The 13,863-nt window shown below is 48.0% G+C and overlaps 1 protein-coding gene across 4 annotated transcripts in view; it reads left to right on the top strand.

Annotated features, from left to right (window-relative positions):
* The window catches only part of PCM1 (pericentriolar material 1), a 171,152-nt gene that overhangs the window by 16,550 nt on the left and 140,739 nt on the right, over positions 1 to 13,863 (top strand). For 2 of the 4 annotated variants that reach the window (XM_040418773.1, XM_040418772.1), the window contains exons 5-6: positions 8,943 to 9,113; positions 9,203 to 9,316. The exons of the other annotated variants lie outside the window; for them this stretch is intronic. In XM_040418773.1, the coding sequence (XP_040274707.1) occupies positions 8,943 to 9,113; positions 9,203 to 9,316 (285 nt within the window). The remainder of the gene's footprint in view (positions 1 to 8,942; positions 9,114 to 9,202; positions 9,317 to 13,863) is intronic. 4 annotated transcript variants of the gene reach the window in all.

Raw genomic sequence — 13,863 nt, 5'->3', positions numbered from 1 at the left:
CGAGCCATCCCATTGAAATGAATGGGGCGGCTTAGGTGTAAATTACACCTGCTCACCGCTGCGGATGCAACAGCGAGCAGGTAAACAATGAAGAGGAGACGGCGTGCGCCTTCAGCTGATCGGCAGGGGTGCTGGGTGTTGGCTTGGAAGTTCTATACATTCAAATTTAAAGAGGACTTGAGACGTTTGCTGACATGTCTGTTTTAGTAATTACTTGCGTTCCTCATGTAATAACAATTCAGGAGCCTCTATTCCTGTGACACTATGATGTGCTATTCCTTTATTATTCCTGCTTGCAGGAGAAGAGTTTTGAACACTGGGTGAGATTTATCAGAATTGGTGTAAAGGAAAACTGCCTTAGTTGTCCATAGCAACCGATCAGATTCCACTTTTCATTTTCAAAAAGAGCTCTGAAAAATAAAAGGTGGAATCTGATTGGTTGCTGTGGACAAATAAGCCAGTTTTCCTTTGCAACAATTTGAGATTTTCCTAGCTTGTGACGGAAAATATTGATTATATGAAGACAGGAGGCGAGTATCTTATGCAATAATCCTTCTTTATTAAAGCTCACAGCAGAAAGTACTGTTCAATTTTTTTTTGTAAATCAACAGAAAAGAAAAGAAAACTGTAGGGACTACACTTCCCAGCAGCCCTAGGTCGAAGCCACTCCCATCTTGGACTCTATAAAAGGGCTGCCCTCACTCATATCATTCCTCTTTCTTCGTGTAAGTCCCAGATATCGAAACCCAGTCTATCTCTGAACTCTGTCGTTAACTGATAAACTTCTTCGGCCAGCCGGCCTAACATCTCCGTATCTGAAAATGGCTGTGTCGACAGCAACTGGTCCCAACAGGGACCAACCAACAAAACTAATTCGACCATTTGGTCGTCCGGAAGGTTAAGCATCCTTCGATCAACAGGTCGTCTTCATGCCGCCGTCGTGACCAGTTCAATAACCTGAAATAAAAATGTAGAATCGTGAAGAGGGTTGGGTAGGGAGGGAAGATACTCGCCTCCTGTCTTCATATAATCAATATTTTCCGTCACAAGCTAGGAAAATCTCAAATTATATTTCAGACAGGAGGCTCATATCTTATGCAAGTTCAAAGCTTAACACATTAGTACCTTAACAAGGTTATAGCAATAAATAAATGTAATCATCCTAAGACTGACATGGATACATGGTCCTCCGGTCTGAAATAGAAGAGGCGAAAGACTGTCTCGGAAGACCAGTCGGCCGCCATTAAAAGGTCTGTGAGAGAGCCCCCTGTCATGACCACCTTAGTAGCCATGGCACCTCTGGAGGAGTGTGCCCCAAACAGGGTAATGTCTATTCCCGCCATTGCCATGGCTGATCTAACCCACCGCGCCAGAGTGGCGGGGGTGACCGGGTGATGTGGTCTTATGTAGGATATCAGAAGTTGAGACAGCCCTTGTGGTCGTAGCTCCGTAGTGCGAGTCTCGTAGACCTGTAGGCATCTAACCACGCAGAGCCGTGGGTGTGCAGGGAAATAGGGATAGAACACTGACTGTAGGCCTGTCTTGGTTCTACGGACCACCGTGAATTTCACGCCCTGCGGTGAGAACTGGCGTCTGGAAATGTCCAATGCCCTAACGTCCGAGACGCGTTTGATGGATATTAGGCATAGGAGGACTGTTAGCTTAAACGACAATAATTTGAGGGGTAAGGTATCATTGTCCTCCCAGGTTGAGAACATGTCTAAAACCTTGGACACATCCCAGGTAGATTGGTATTTAGGGCGAGGGGGTCGTTTGAATCTAATGCCTCGTAAGAGTGTACAAACCAACGGATGTCTGCCGATTGGGAGAGAATCTACCGGGTAATGGTAAGCTGATATGGCTGACCTGTAGATATTTAGCGAGCTATACGATTTGCCGGATCCGAAAGAATCCGCCAAGTAGTTCACCATGACCGTCACAGGGGCATGTATGGGATCAACCTGCCGTTGATCACACCAACGTACCCAGAGCCTCCAGGCTGATCGATAAGCCGATCGAGTCCCGGGGGACCAGGCCAGGGCGAGGAGCTCTCTAGCCGAGTTTGAAAGGTCATCGTGTGCTCTTGGCACCCCGAAACCAACCACGCCAGGAGGATCAGAGTGCCCTCCTCCACCAGAGGATGTCGGCCCTTGGTCGGATGGGAGAGAATGTGTGGAAGCGAAGGCAGAAGCCTGGGGATATCCAAGGCTAGTTCCAGTAGGAGAGGGAACCATGGTTGCGCTGGCCACCATGGGGTGATCAAAACGACTGTCGCCCTCTGGTTCGCAATCTGCAGCAGTACCTTGGGGATCATGGAGAATGGGGGAAACGCGTAATGCGTTTCCCCGGTCCAGGAGTGTCGGAACGCATCCACCGCTGCTGACCCTGGGTCCGGTCTCCAACTGAAGAATCGGGGTAGTTGGTGATTGAGGCGAGAAGCGAACAGATCTATGCCCAGGGGACCCCAAAGTAAGTTCAGCCTGACGAATATTGGGCGGTTCAAGCGCCAATCGCTGGAGTCGATGAGGTATCGGGAATTCCAGTCTGCTACAGAGTTGGAAATGCCCGGAATGTATTCCGCCATGAGGGTGATGTTGCGAGACAGACAGAAGTGCCATATCTCTGAGGCAATATCTGCTAGAATTTTGGATCTGGTGCCTCCCAAGCGGTTGATGTATTGTACCGCTGCAATATTGTCCATGCGTAATAAGACGCAACAATTGGACCTTTCCGTCAGGAAACTCTGTACAGCAAATAAGGCCGCTGAAAGTTCCAGCGCGTTGATATGTAAAAGGGTTTCGTCCCTGGACCAGGTGCCTCCCGTCGAGGTCTCTCCCAAGCGAGCTCCCCAGCCTCGGCGACTCGCGTCCGATTCTATGATGATGTCCGGACGGGAGTTGAAAATCGTTTTGCCATTCCATTCGACGGCGTGTCGAAGCCACCATTGCAGTTCGACCTTGGCCTCTGTAGAGAGCATTATCACGTCCGCGTATCGGAGACCCTGCCGCAGATGGAGGATCTTCAGTCTCTGGAGGGCTCTGTAATGGAGAGGGGCCGGAAAGATGGCTTGAATGGAGGCCGCTAGCAGGCCTACCAGACGTGCCAGGATGCGTAACGATAAGTGACCCTTGCGTAGTATCGCTCTGATCTCTTTGCGGATCAAAGCCAATTTTGCGCTGGGTAGGCGGAGAACAGCCTGGTTGGTGTCTACCAGGAAGCCTAGGAATTCCATCTCTTGCGCTGGAATAAGAACTGACTTCTCTTGATTGATCAAGAAGCCTAGACTCTGTAATAGATTGATCGTCCAATCCATGTGACGATAAGCTAGAGTTTTGGAGCCTGCTATGACGAGAATATCGTCTAAGTAAATAATCAGCCGTACGCCCCTGCTCCTCAGTGCTGCCACTACTGGTTTCAGGATTTTTGTGAAACACCATGGGGCGGATGATAGGCCGAACGGTAGGCATGCAAATTGCCAAGTGCGCCCCCACCATCTGAAACGGAGTAGGTGTTGAGAGTCCTGATGCATGGGGACGGTGAGGTATGCGTCTTTCAGATCCACCTTTACTAGCCAGTCCCCCGGCTGGAGGAGGTCCCGGAGGCAATGAATCCCCTCCATCTTGAAATGTCGATAAGCGACATGTTGGTTTAAATCCCGCAGATTTATGACGGGGCGGTAGCCCCCTCCCTTCTTCTTGACTAAGAAGAGGTTGCTGGTAAATCCTGGGGAGAAAGGGTCGACTTCGATCACTGCCCGTTTGGATATCAATTCCCGGAGTTCGTTGTCTATCAGGACAACGTTTTCTTCCGCAAATCGAATCGGGGTAGGTAGGATACCTAGGTTTGGTGGTGACATAAGCTCTATGTGGAACCCTGCAACTGTGTTCAATATCCATGTATCTGCCGTAATCGCAGACCAAGCGTGGATAAAAAACATTAGACGGCCCCCAACAGGTATGTGAGGTAGTGGAATGTCTGCGGTACTCACCGGAGTATGGGCGAGAGCGGGGGTATCCTCTGTGGCCGCGTGCCCTCCACGGGGTGGGAAAAAAGGTGCTGGTTGCGCCGTTGTGGTATATGGAGGGGGAGCCTGAGCATATTGTGATTGGGTCGGTCTGTGGAACGGTTTGCCGTTGTTATTGCGGCCGGTAGAACGACCCCTACTTCTACCGGCCCGGGGAAAAACTCTAGAATTTCCGGTTCTCTTAAGAGATGTCTGAGCCTTGTCGAGGCTGTTGAAAAGCCCCACAAACTTGTTTATGTCCTTGACTAGGGACTCCCCAAACAGCATCCCCTCGGCCGTGGGGCCTGGCTCTGTTTCGGCTAAATGTGCTAATTGCGGGTCAAGCCGCATAAGGATGGAACGTCTGCGTTCGATGGAGCAGGCGGTGTTGGCGCTGCCCACCAAGCAGATGGCCCTTTGGGCCCACCCACGTAGTTGGGTTAAGTCGACCGTCTGGTCGTTTGTCACAGCCTGTTCTGACAAGTTGAGGATCTTAGTTAGTGGTCCAAACAGGTCGAGAATCCGATCCTGTATGGACCTAAACGATCGGTCTATCCCCTTTTTGGGGAATTTTCCCGTCTTAATTAGATATTTGGAGAGAATGGGGTCAATGTCAGGTGTCATGACCACCTTCCTTGGGATATGCGGTCGAGGGCATTCCGCCCGTAATTTGTTACGGTTTGACCGCTCAAGGGACCTACGTGCCCAGAATTCTACATACTGGGACACGTGGGGTAACGGGGACCACTCCCCAGAGCGGGGGTGGGAGATGGCATCTGGGTTGAACAGAGGTTCTCCCAGAGCATCAGTTATTTCTTTGCCCTGGTTATCAGGGATGGCGTCGTGTAGGATCGCCAATGCCCCAGCATCCTCTTCTTCATCATATTCAGACTCGGAGATTCCGGAGCCGTCCGACTCGTCGGATGAATTATCGTCTGACTCTAAAACGTAAGAGTCTGGTTTGGCTCGTTTAGCGGAGCCGTGCCTCTTATTTGACTCCCTGAGGCCCAGGGGTTGAAAAGAGTCTGCAGGATGCTTGGGGTGGCAGTCCGAGAGGGGAGCTGCTCTATGCATATTGTTTGCTTCCCCTGCCGGGGAGTCATGAGCCAGCAATGCATGTTTTCTCTTATGCAAGGATTTGCCGCCTTTCATGCGCGGCTCACCGTCTTGTGGCGGCGGTAACGGGGCAGGGGTTGTGGTCTGTTGTGTACCGGTATTTGCGTTAGCTGCAGCCAGTGCCGCTTGCACCGATTTATTTATAATGTCCTGCAATTGGGCAGGGCTCAGAAGTTGAGCTGCGCCCAGAATCATCTCATCATCTTGGGTAATAATGGGGCCCCCTTCTGCCATAGTGATACAGATACTAATGTTCTGGGATTCCTAGTGATAGCTAACTGACTAACTGAAGCAGCACTATCTATCTAATCAGGCTCCTACCTCCGACCACGGCGTTGACTGAGTTGCGGTGGGAGGAGTGAGCTGGACTATTCATTGGCTGTAGGCTGAGAGGGTCGGTCCGGAGGTCCGCCCCTCCGAGCCCTGCTTAGCCCTGATTGGGTTGCGTGTCCGTCTATCAGGGAAAGAGCGCGAAGGGAACGGGAGCGCGCGCGCACGTAGTAGGCGCGGCTCCTGTGAAGAAGAAGAAGCCGCGCCCAGTAAGTAGTCGACTGCCCGGGCGAGATGACGCTTAGCAAGATGGCGTCATCTCGCGAGAAGCGGGCTCCATGAGGGAACAGAAACGGCACCCTGGAGGGAGAAAAACGTCCGCACAGTCCGAGTACCCAAAGGTTAGGACGCTGTGGGGGGGGGGGGGGGGGGGGGGGGGGGGGGGTTGAGCGGTCGCCGGTGACAGCCTAGTAGTAGGTGCTATAGCGATGTCTATTAGAGTATAGTGTAAACCATAGTGTAAAAGATAGGTAGTACTTATCTGTCCCGTGAGCAGAAAGAAAGAGGAAGAGATGAGTGAGGGCAGCCCTTTATAGAGTCCAAGATGGGAGTGGCTTCGACCTAGGGCTGCTGGGAAGTGTAGTCCCTACAGTTTTCTTTTCTTTTCTGTTGATTTACAAAAAAAAATTGAACAGTACTTTCTGCTGTGAGCTTTAATAAAGAAGGATTATTGCATAAGATATGAGCCTCCTATCTGAAATATAATTTTGTTAAGGCTAGGGCTACATGACGACATTTGTCGCACCAATGTTGCGCGACTATTTTTATGATTGTCTATGGTGTCACGCTGCGAGACGACGGTACCAAAATATCCATCCAGGATGGATTTTTCTGCATCTGTCGCAGTGCAACACCATAGACTTTCATTATAAAAATTGTTGTGCGACACATGTCGTGTAGCCCTAGCCTAAATCTCCCCCTATATTTGGAATGACAGGGATGGAGCTGCTCTCCTGGTCCACATTCTGGTTTATCCCTAGTGAAGTGAGGCGTACCGACCCCAGCTTTATCTGCGTACTGGTGTTACATATAAAGGGAAATTACAGGTTCATTAAAAGAAATGGCCACAAGTATTCATGGAAGACAACTATATGGTTTCAGGTTGAATTTTGTATTACAAGTCCTTTACTCGGCTCTTAACAAAGTTTTATCTTTTAAAAGTGCAGTAAAGGTTTTACAAGTTAGTTTTACTGTTTTTGCCTGTTTGTTAGTTGAGCGGTTTTCCCATCTCAGACATTGCAGCATATCGTAGCAATATGCCATCAATGTCAGGTGCAGGGCTTGCTCCTTTCTCCAGAATTTGGCTGTTTTTGTAACTCCCATAGCAGTGAATGGAGGGTGGCTGCGCTCGCGCAGTGTTCTCTCCTTCACTTTGTGGGGACCGTTCCGGTGGTAGGTGTTGGGTCCCTGAGGCCAATGGCACCCCACTAGGATAGGCCATCAATGTCTAAGGATGCTTCAGTCTCAGATCCAACCAGCCAAGGTCACTTCTCTGGTATAATAGCTGGATTAGTTGCTAGTTATCAGCTATTCCTGACTGTTATATGTAAGCAGTTGTGTTATCAGTCTTGGTTATCTGCTTATTTTTCTTAAATCGTAATTTTCTGTTATCTTGGATTAAATATTGGAACTGATTGCTCAAGTTACAATGGTTTTAACATACAGTGGTCGTCTTGGAACCAATTCTTGTTTATTCAGAGTAGTAAAAACAAGGCGTTTCTGGGGAACACAACCCCCTTCATTAGGTTATCACATCGTGGTCCTCTTGTTTTTTGCACCAAAGGCTCCTTTTATTTTAGGCTACTTTCACACTCGCGTTTTGGGCGGATCTGTCTTGGATCTGCAAAAACGGATCTGTTACAATAATGCATCTGTCATGAACGGATCCGTTTGTATTATCTGTAACATAGCCAAGACGGATCCGTCATAAACTCCATTGGAAGTCAATGGCAGACGGATCCGTTTTCTATTATTTGGCTCAGTTTCGTCAAGTGGACGGCAAAACGCTCCAGGCAGCATTTTTGGTGTCCGCCTCCAGAACGGAATTAAGACTGAATGGAGGCAAACTGATGCATTCTGAGCGGATCCTTTACCGTTCAGAATGCATTAGGGTAAAACTGATCCGTTTTGGACGTCTGGTGAGAGCCCTGAACGGATCTCCCAAACGGAAAGCAAAAACGCCTTATCTGAAGTACAATTATAAGCATTCCAGAATTTTTTTTTTTTTTTACTTTTATTGACAAATACATCAAGTTCATGCAAAGACTCAATACATCCAGTGTTAACCCTTCTTTTTCAAGATTTTTGCTATTTGCCCTGGCGTTCTGGATATCTGCTTCTGGGCCAAATCCTGAGTGATGCCTACCTACTCTTACCTAATCCGTGCTTGACGTTTGTCACCATTTCTGTGTTACTGTTTGTCCACTGCTTTTAGAGGATTAACAGGTCATCAATAAGATTGAGATCTGGGAAGATTCCTGGCCATGGACCCAGGATTTCCGCTTGGTTATCACTTTTGCCTTGGGACATGGTGTCTCATCATGCTGGAAAAAGCATTGTTCATTACCAAATTGTTCCTGGATTGTTGGTAGAATTTGGTTTTGGAGGATGTTCTGATACCATTCTTTATTCATGGCAGTGTTTTCAGGCTGAATTGTGAGAGAGCCCTCTCCCTTGGATGAGAAGCAACCCATGCACATACATGGTGTCGGGATGCTTTGCCCCAGTCCTCTGCCGTCCAGTCCCTGTACTCTAAGGCTCCATTCACACGTCCGTGGTGAAGAATTGGACACCACGGACGGACAAGAATTGGACATGTTCTATCTTTTGCAGAGCTGCGGACCTGAAGATCGGGGCCGCGCTCCGCAAATGCGGATGCTGACAGCCCACTGTGTGCTGTCCGCATCCATTCCGTGCCCATAGAAAATGAATGGGTCCTCACCCGTTCCGCAAAATTGCAGAACGAATGCGGACCCATTTGCGGATGTGTGAATGGAGCCTTATGGTGCAGCTTTAAAGCTTGATGATGATCTTATTGGAGAGGCTGAAAGTCACAGTAGTGTTACAGGGAGACTGGTGGCAAAAAACTTACTTTCTCAGTTGTAATAATTGGCAGCTTTTTAAGGTAGTTGCCCATGATCTGACAGTGCTGAATCCATATACCTCTGTAGGGATGGAGTATAGAGCAGAAGTGCCGGTACTATATATTGGTACATGCTACCAGTACTTCCCTAACTGCACACCACCTTTCTCATGGGGGGAAAGTAGTCCATGATGAATTGTTTTCATAGCAGGTGAACGGGAGTCTGGCATGACGGGCGTCTTCCTGGGGAGACGGTCCTAGCAGTTCTCCTCATGGCGTGTGCACTGTCTGTGTTGTGCACAATGTCTGCTTCCTTACTCATTACAGACCATTTATCTCTTCTTGTCGGTTATAGACATCATCACAGCAGGCTTCTCTATGGTTATATATAATTCCTACCTTCTTCTGTAGGTTGTCAGTAGACTTGTACAGATTCGCATCCATATCGCCAAGACCAGCTCCCTGAGAGACGACCTTATCGAGAAAAGCGAAAGGTCTGTGAATGTCGAGCGCTTATCAAACTTAATTCAACGTTTAAAAGACCAGGAAAACTGTTACATAAAATTTCTTCAAAAAATGCTTGTAAGTGCAGATTTTACAGTGTGCTTTGTGTCAGGTCTGTGGATCATATGAGCTGCTGCTTGTCTATTTATGCTAACACAATATTTCAGGCTAGCGAAAATGAGGATGATGCCCGAAGTCTAGATTCAGCAGTGGGATCAGGGGCTGTGGCTGAGAGCACATTACTGAACACTGATGTGCGGTCTGAGGCTTCAGATGCCACGGTAAGAAGCGTTCATCTTAACACTGATAACATATGTTTTAGGGCTCATTCAGATGGCCGTATGAATGAGACTGCATCCTTTCCGCTTGTGCAACAAGGAAGGGAGAGGCGCTCATAGGGTAGTATGTATGGTAAGAAAAAGGAGATTCAGGATGATTAAGCTCACCTTATGTGGTTGTGCAAACGTAAGCACAACCCTAGTGTACACAGGTGGTGGTTGGAGGTCGGTGCTGCTAGTGTCATTTAATCCTCACTAGAACGGTTTGCCAGCCCCTGGGAGGTAAGTAATGATATTGAAAAGGGTGGGACACACGTGGAGATCCACCCTCCATGAAGACACTTTGTCGGCGTAACTGAACGACCAAGAGAATAAGGATGTGAACTTCTGTTTATTCAAGTATGACAACGCGTTTCGGATCATACAAAGCTCCTTTTTAAAGTCTAAAAAACATATATATACACTGCTCAAAAAAAATAAAGGGAACACTTAAACAACACAATGTAACTCATTGTCAATCACACTTCTGTGAAATCAAACTGTCCACTTAGGAAGCAACACTGAGTGACAATCAATTTCCACGGCTACGAGGAGATTGACCTCTGTAGGGGCAGGAACAGAGAGAGGGTTTAAATCCCCCCCCTCCCACCACCAACACCAGTGTTTCCTGTCCCTACAGAGGACAGGGGCAGAGAGAGTCTCCCTGTGGGGAGATGAAGATGGTTCTTTTCCTGGCACCTACTGGTGTTCCCTCTGCCCTCCTGCGGTCGGCGTACTAATGCTGGGCAGGGGTGAAGGAGGGAGGCCTCGCTCAATTATTAGATGTGAGCCTGCTCCCGGCTGCGATCTCCCGCCGAGCCCTTGGGGCGTTCGCCGGGTGCGCACCGAAGCGCTTCTGACGGCGGCCGACGTCACTTTCGGTGGACGAGGGAAGTGACGTCATCCAGGAAGCGTCTCCAGCTTCAAATTTTGGCGCCAGCAAGCGCTGAGTGCCTCCTGTACGGCATACCTGGAGCTGTGTGCGGTCATGTCGGCTGAACCCCGCTCCCCTGGAGACCCTCCTGTGCTGCCTACCTTAAGTCCCCTGTAGGGAAGCGCTTGTTACTCTGCTACTTGTTCTTAAACACTGTACCAGGTTGCCTACTCCACTTCTCAGGCTTGGGGCTTTTTTTCTCCATGGCATTTATTTCATGGCTGATAGGGATTATTTCCCCCAGGTTCCTAAGGAGGCCCAGAAAAAAAAACAGGAAACAGGCCAAATGCGTGTCCTGCCTCAAACGGCTTCCGGACGATTATCGCAAGAAACTCTGCAAGGACTGCATTTCTAGTTGCGGAAGAACAGCCTTCCTTCCTTGAGGAACTGAGGTCTATGATCCATGATGAAGTGAAGACCTCCTTATCCCAAATTTCCCCCCCTCTCAGGGACCTGTCTCCACCGAAAAGGCGAAGGGAACCCTCTCCCTCCTTATCTGACCTGGAGGTAACAGGGGAAGATGCCTCTACATCTAGAGCCTGGGAGGATGAGGAGGTTTTCTCTGATATTGACACTGCTGAGTCAGAGAGGAAATTTTGTTTCTCGCTAGATGAGATGCCAGACCTCTTAAGGGCTGTCCGGGCCACGATGGGGATAGAAGACACCCCAAAAGCCCACTCAATACAAGATGAGATGTTCGGGAGACTCCGGGTTAAGAAAACCCGCGTGTTTCCAATTAACGAAAATATTCGAGACATGGTTCTGGACGAATGGTCCAACCCTGAGAAACGGTTGGGGGTTCCCAAATCCTTCAAGAACCGGCTATTATTTGATTCTAATGAGGTGAAGATCTACAATGAGACTCCCAAAGTGGATATTCAGGTCGCTAAAGTCAATAAAAAGACTGCCTTGCCCTTTGAAGATACCTCACAGTTGCGTGACCCTATGGATAGGAAGGCGGATAGTCTCCTGAAAAAAATCATGGGAAGCGGCCATGTTTAATCTAAAAGCTAACATCGCGGCCACCTTGGTAGCTAGGTCCATGAGGTTGTGGCTTGACGAGTTAGAAAATCACATTAGAGATAATACCCCAAGGGAAGAGCTACTCAGGTCCCTCCCCTTATTGAAGTCCGCCACAGCCTTCATGGCAGACGCCTCGGACGAATCTGTTAGATTCGCCGTGAAGGATGCTGGGCTTTCCAACGCTGCCCGCCGCGCCTTGTGGATGAAGAGCTGGTCGGGCGACAATACTTCAAAAATGAAGCTATGCTCCATCCCGTTTTCGGGGGAATATGTCTTTGGCCCGGTCTTTGACCGTATCCTGGAAAAGGCCGCGGACAAGAAGGGCTTCCCTGAGGAAAGATCCTTTAAAAGGAAATATCCTTTTCGGGCCCCCTCTAGCCAGAATAAACCCTTCAGGGATAAGGGAAAGTCAGGGCGTTGGAGCTATTCTAAAGGGGGTAGGGGTAGAGGTAACCCCTCTTCCTCCCAAAGTAAGTCCTCCGACAAGCAATGACGCCAGCGTGGGGGGGAGATTGAGGAAATTTCTGACTCCGTGGGAGTCCATTACCCCGAATCCTTGGGTCCGGGACATCATAAAATTCGGTTACCGGTTACTTTCCTCATCTCCCCCAAACCGCTTCATCATTACGAATCCAGGCTCCTCCAGCACTCGTTTAAAAATCCTACAGGGAATTCAGAGCCTTCAGGCTATGGACGTGATAGTACTGGTCCCCCTTCTCAACTGGGGCAGGGCTTCTATTCAAGCCTTTTTCTGGTGGAGAAGAAAGAGGGGTCTTTCCGTACAATTATAAACCTGAAAGCCTTGAACAAATTTAGAACTTATCGAAAGTTCAGGATGGAATCCCTAAAATCCCTGATCCCCTCAATAGGGAAGAACGCCCTGATGTGCTCAGTAGATCTTCAGGACGCCTACTACCACGTCCCAATTCATCCGGAATCCCAGAGGCTCCTAAGATTTGCTATCCAGGATCACAGGGGGGTAACCAGCCACTTCCAGTTTACGGCCCTCCCCTTTGGGATATCATCTGCACCCAGAATCTTTACGAAGCTGGTAGTCGAGATGGTAGCCTTCCTGAGACACAAGGGACTAGTGATTGTTTCATACCTGGACGACTTCCTCTTGGTTGGGAACTCAGAGGACGATCTGAGATCAGACTTGCTAACCTTCCTATCTCTCATCCAGGATCTAGGATGGTTGGTGAACCAGAAAAAGTCACATCTTGTACCTTCCAGCACTATCCTGGACTCCCGGGCTCAACGTACCTTCCTTCCACCAGACAAGATCGCTTTGCTAACCATGCAGTAACTCGTGTAGGTGTGATATATAGACCACCTGGTCAAGTTAAAGAACTAGATGATCTACTAGTTGAAGAAATAGCTAAAATGACAATGAAAGGAGAAGTTATCATTATGGGAGATTTCAATCTTCCAGATATAAACTGGAAAACCAAAATAGCAAGTTCTACCAGGAGTACAGATATTCTAAATTCCCTACTGGGGTTATCTCTACAACAAGTGGTTGAGGAGCCAACCCGGAGGGAGGCCATTTTGGATTTGGTATTCACAAACGGGGATTCGGTATATGATGTCATTGTAGGCGAAACCTTGGGATCTAGTGATCACCAGTCATTAAAAATAAAAAGCTAGCATTTCGTAATTATAAAAAAACCCAGAGCAATGAAGATAAGGAAATCTACAAGATTAGGCAGCGAGAGGCCAAGCAAGTTATAAGAACTTCTAAAGCGCAGGCAGAAGAAAAACTAGCTCAGTCTATGAAAAAAGGGGATAAGACATTCTTCAGATATATAAATGAAAAAAGGAAATTAAAACAAGGAATAACTAAATTAAAAACAAAGGACGGAAGGTATGTAGAAGAGAATAAAGGGCTAGCCGACTGCCTTAATGAATACTTCTGTTCAGTTTTTACAAAAGAAAAAGGAGAAGGACCTCCACTAGAAAGGATGACCATTAAATCGTTTGATGCATGTATCTTTACAGAGGAAGATGTTCTAAGTTTGCTGTCTAAGGTGAAGACAGATAAGTCACAGGGGCCTGATGAGAGACACCCAAAATTATTAAAAGAGCTTAGTGGTGAGCTGGCAAAACCGTTAACAGATTTATTTAACCAATCATTAGTAACAGGAGTGGTCCCGGAAGATTGGAAATTGGCAAATGTCGTGCCCATTCACAAGAAAGGTAGTAGGGAGGAATCGAGCAACTATAGACCAGTGAGTCTGACATCAATAGTAGGCAAATTAATGGAAACCCTATTAAAGGATAGGATTGTGGAACATCTAAAATCCCATGGATTGCAAGATGAAAAACAACATGGGTTTACTTCAGGGAGATCATGTCAAACAAATCTTATAGATTTTTTTGACTGGGTGAATAAAATAATAGACGGTGGAGGTGCAGTAGACATCGCATATCTAGATTTTAGTAAGGCTTTTGACACTGTCCCACATAGAAGACTTATCAATAAACTGCAGTCATTGAGCATGGACTCCCATATTGTTGAGTGGATTAGGCAGTGGCTGAGTGACAGACAACAGAG

Source organism: Bufo bufo, chromosome 2 (assembly GCF_905171765.1).
Source record: "Bufo bufo chromosome 2, aBufBuf1.1, whole genome shotgun sequence".
Taxonomy (NCBI): Eukaryota; Metazoa; Chordata; class Amphibia; order Anura; family Bufonidae; genus Bufo; species Bufo bufo.
This window is presented reverse-complemented; position numbering and strand designations above follow the sequence as displayed.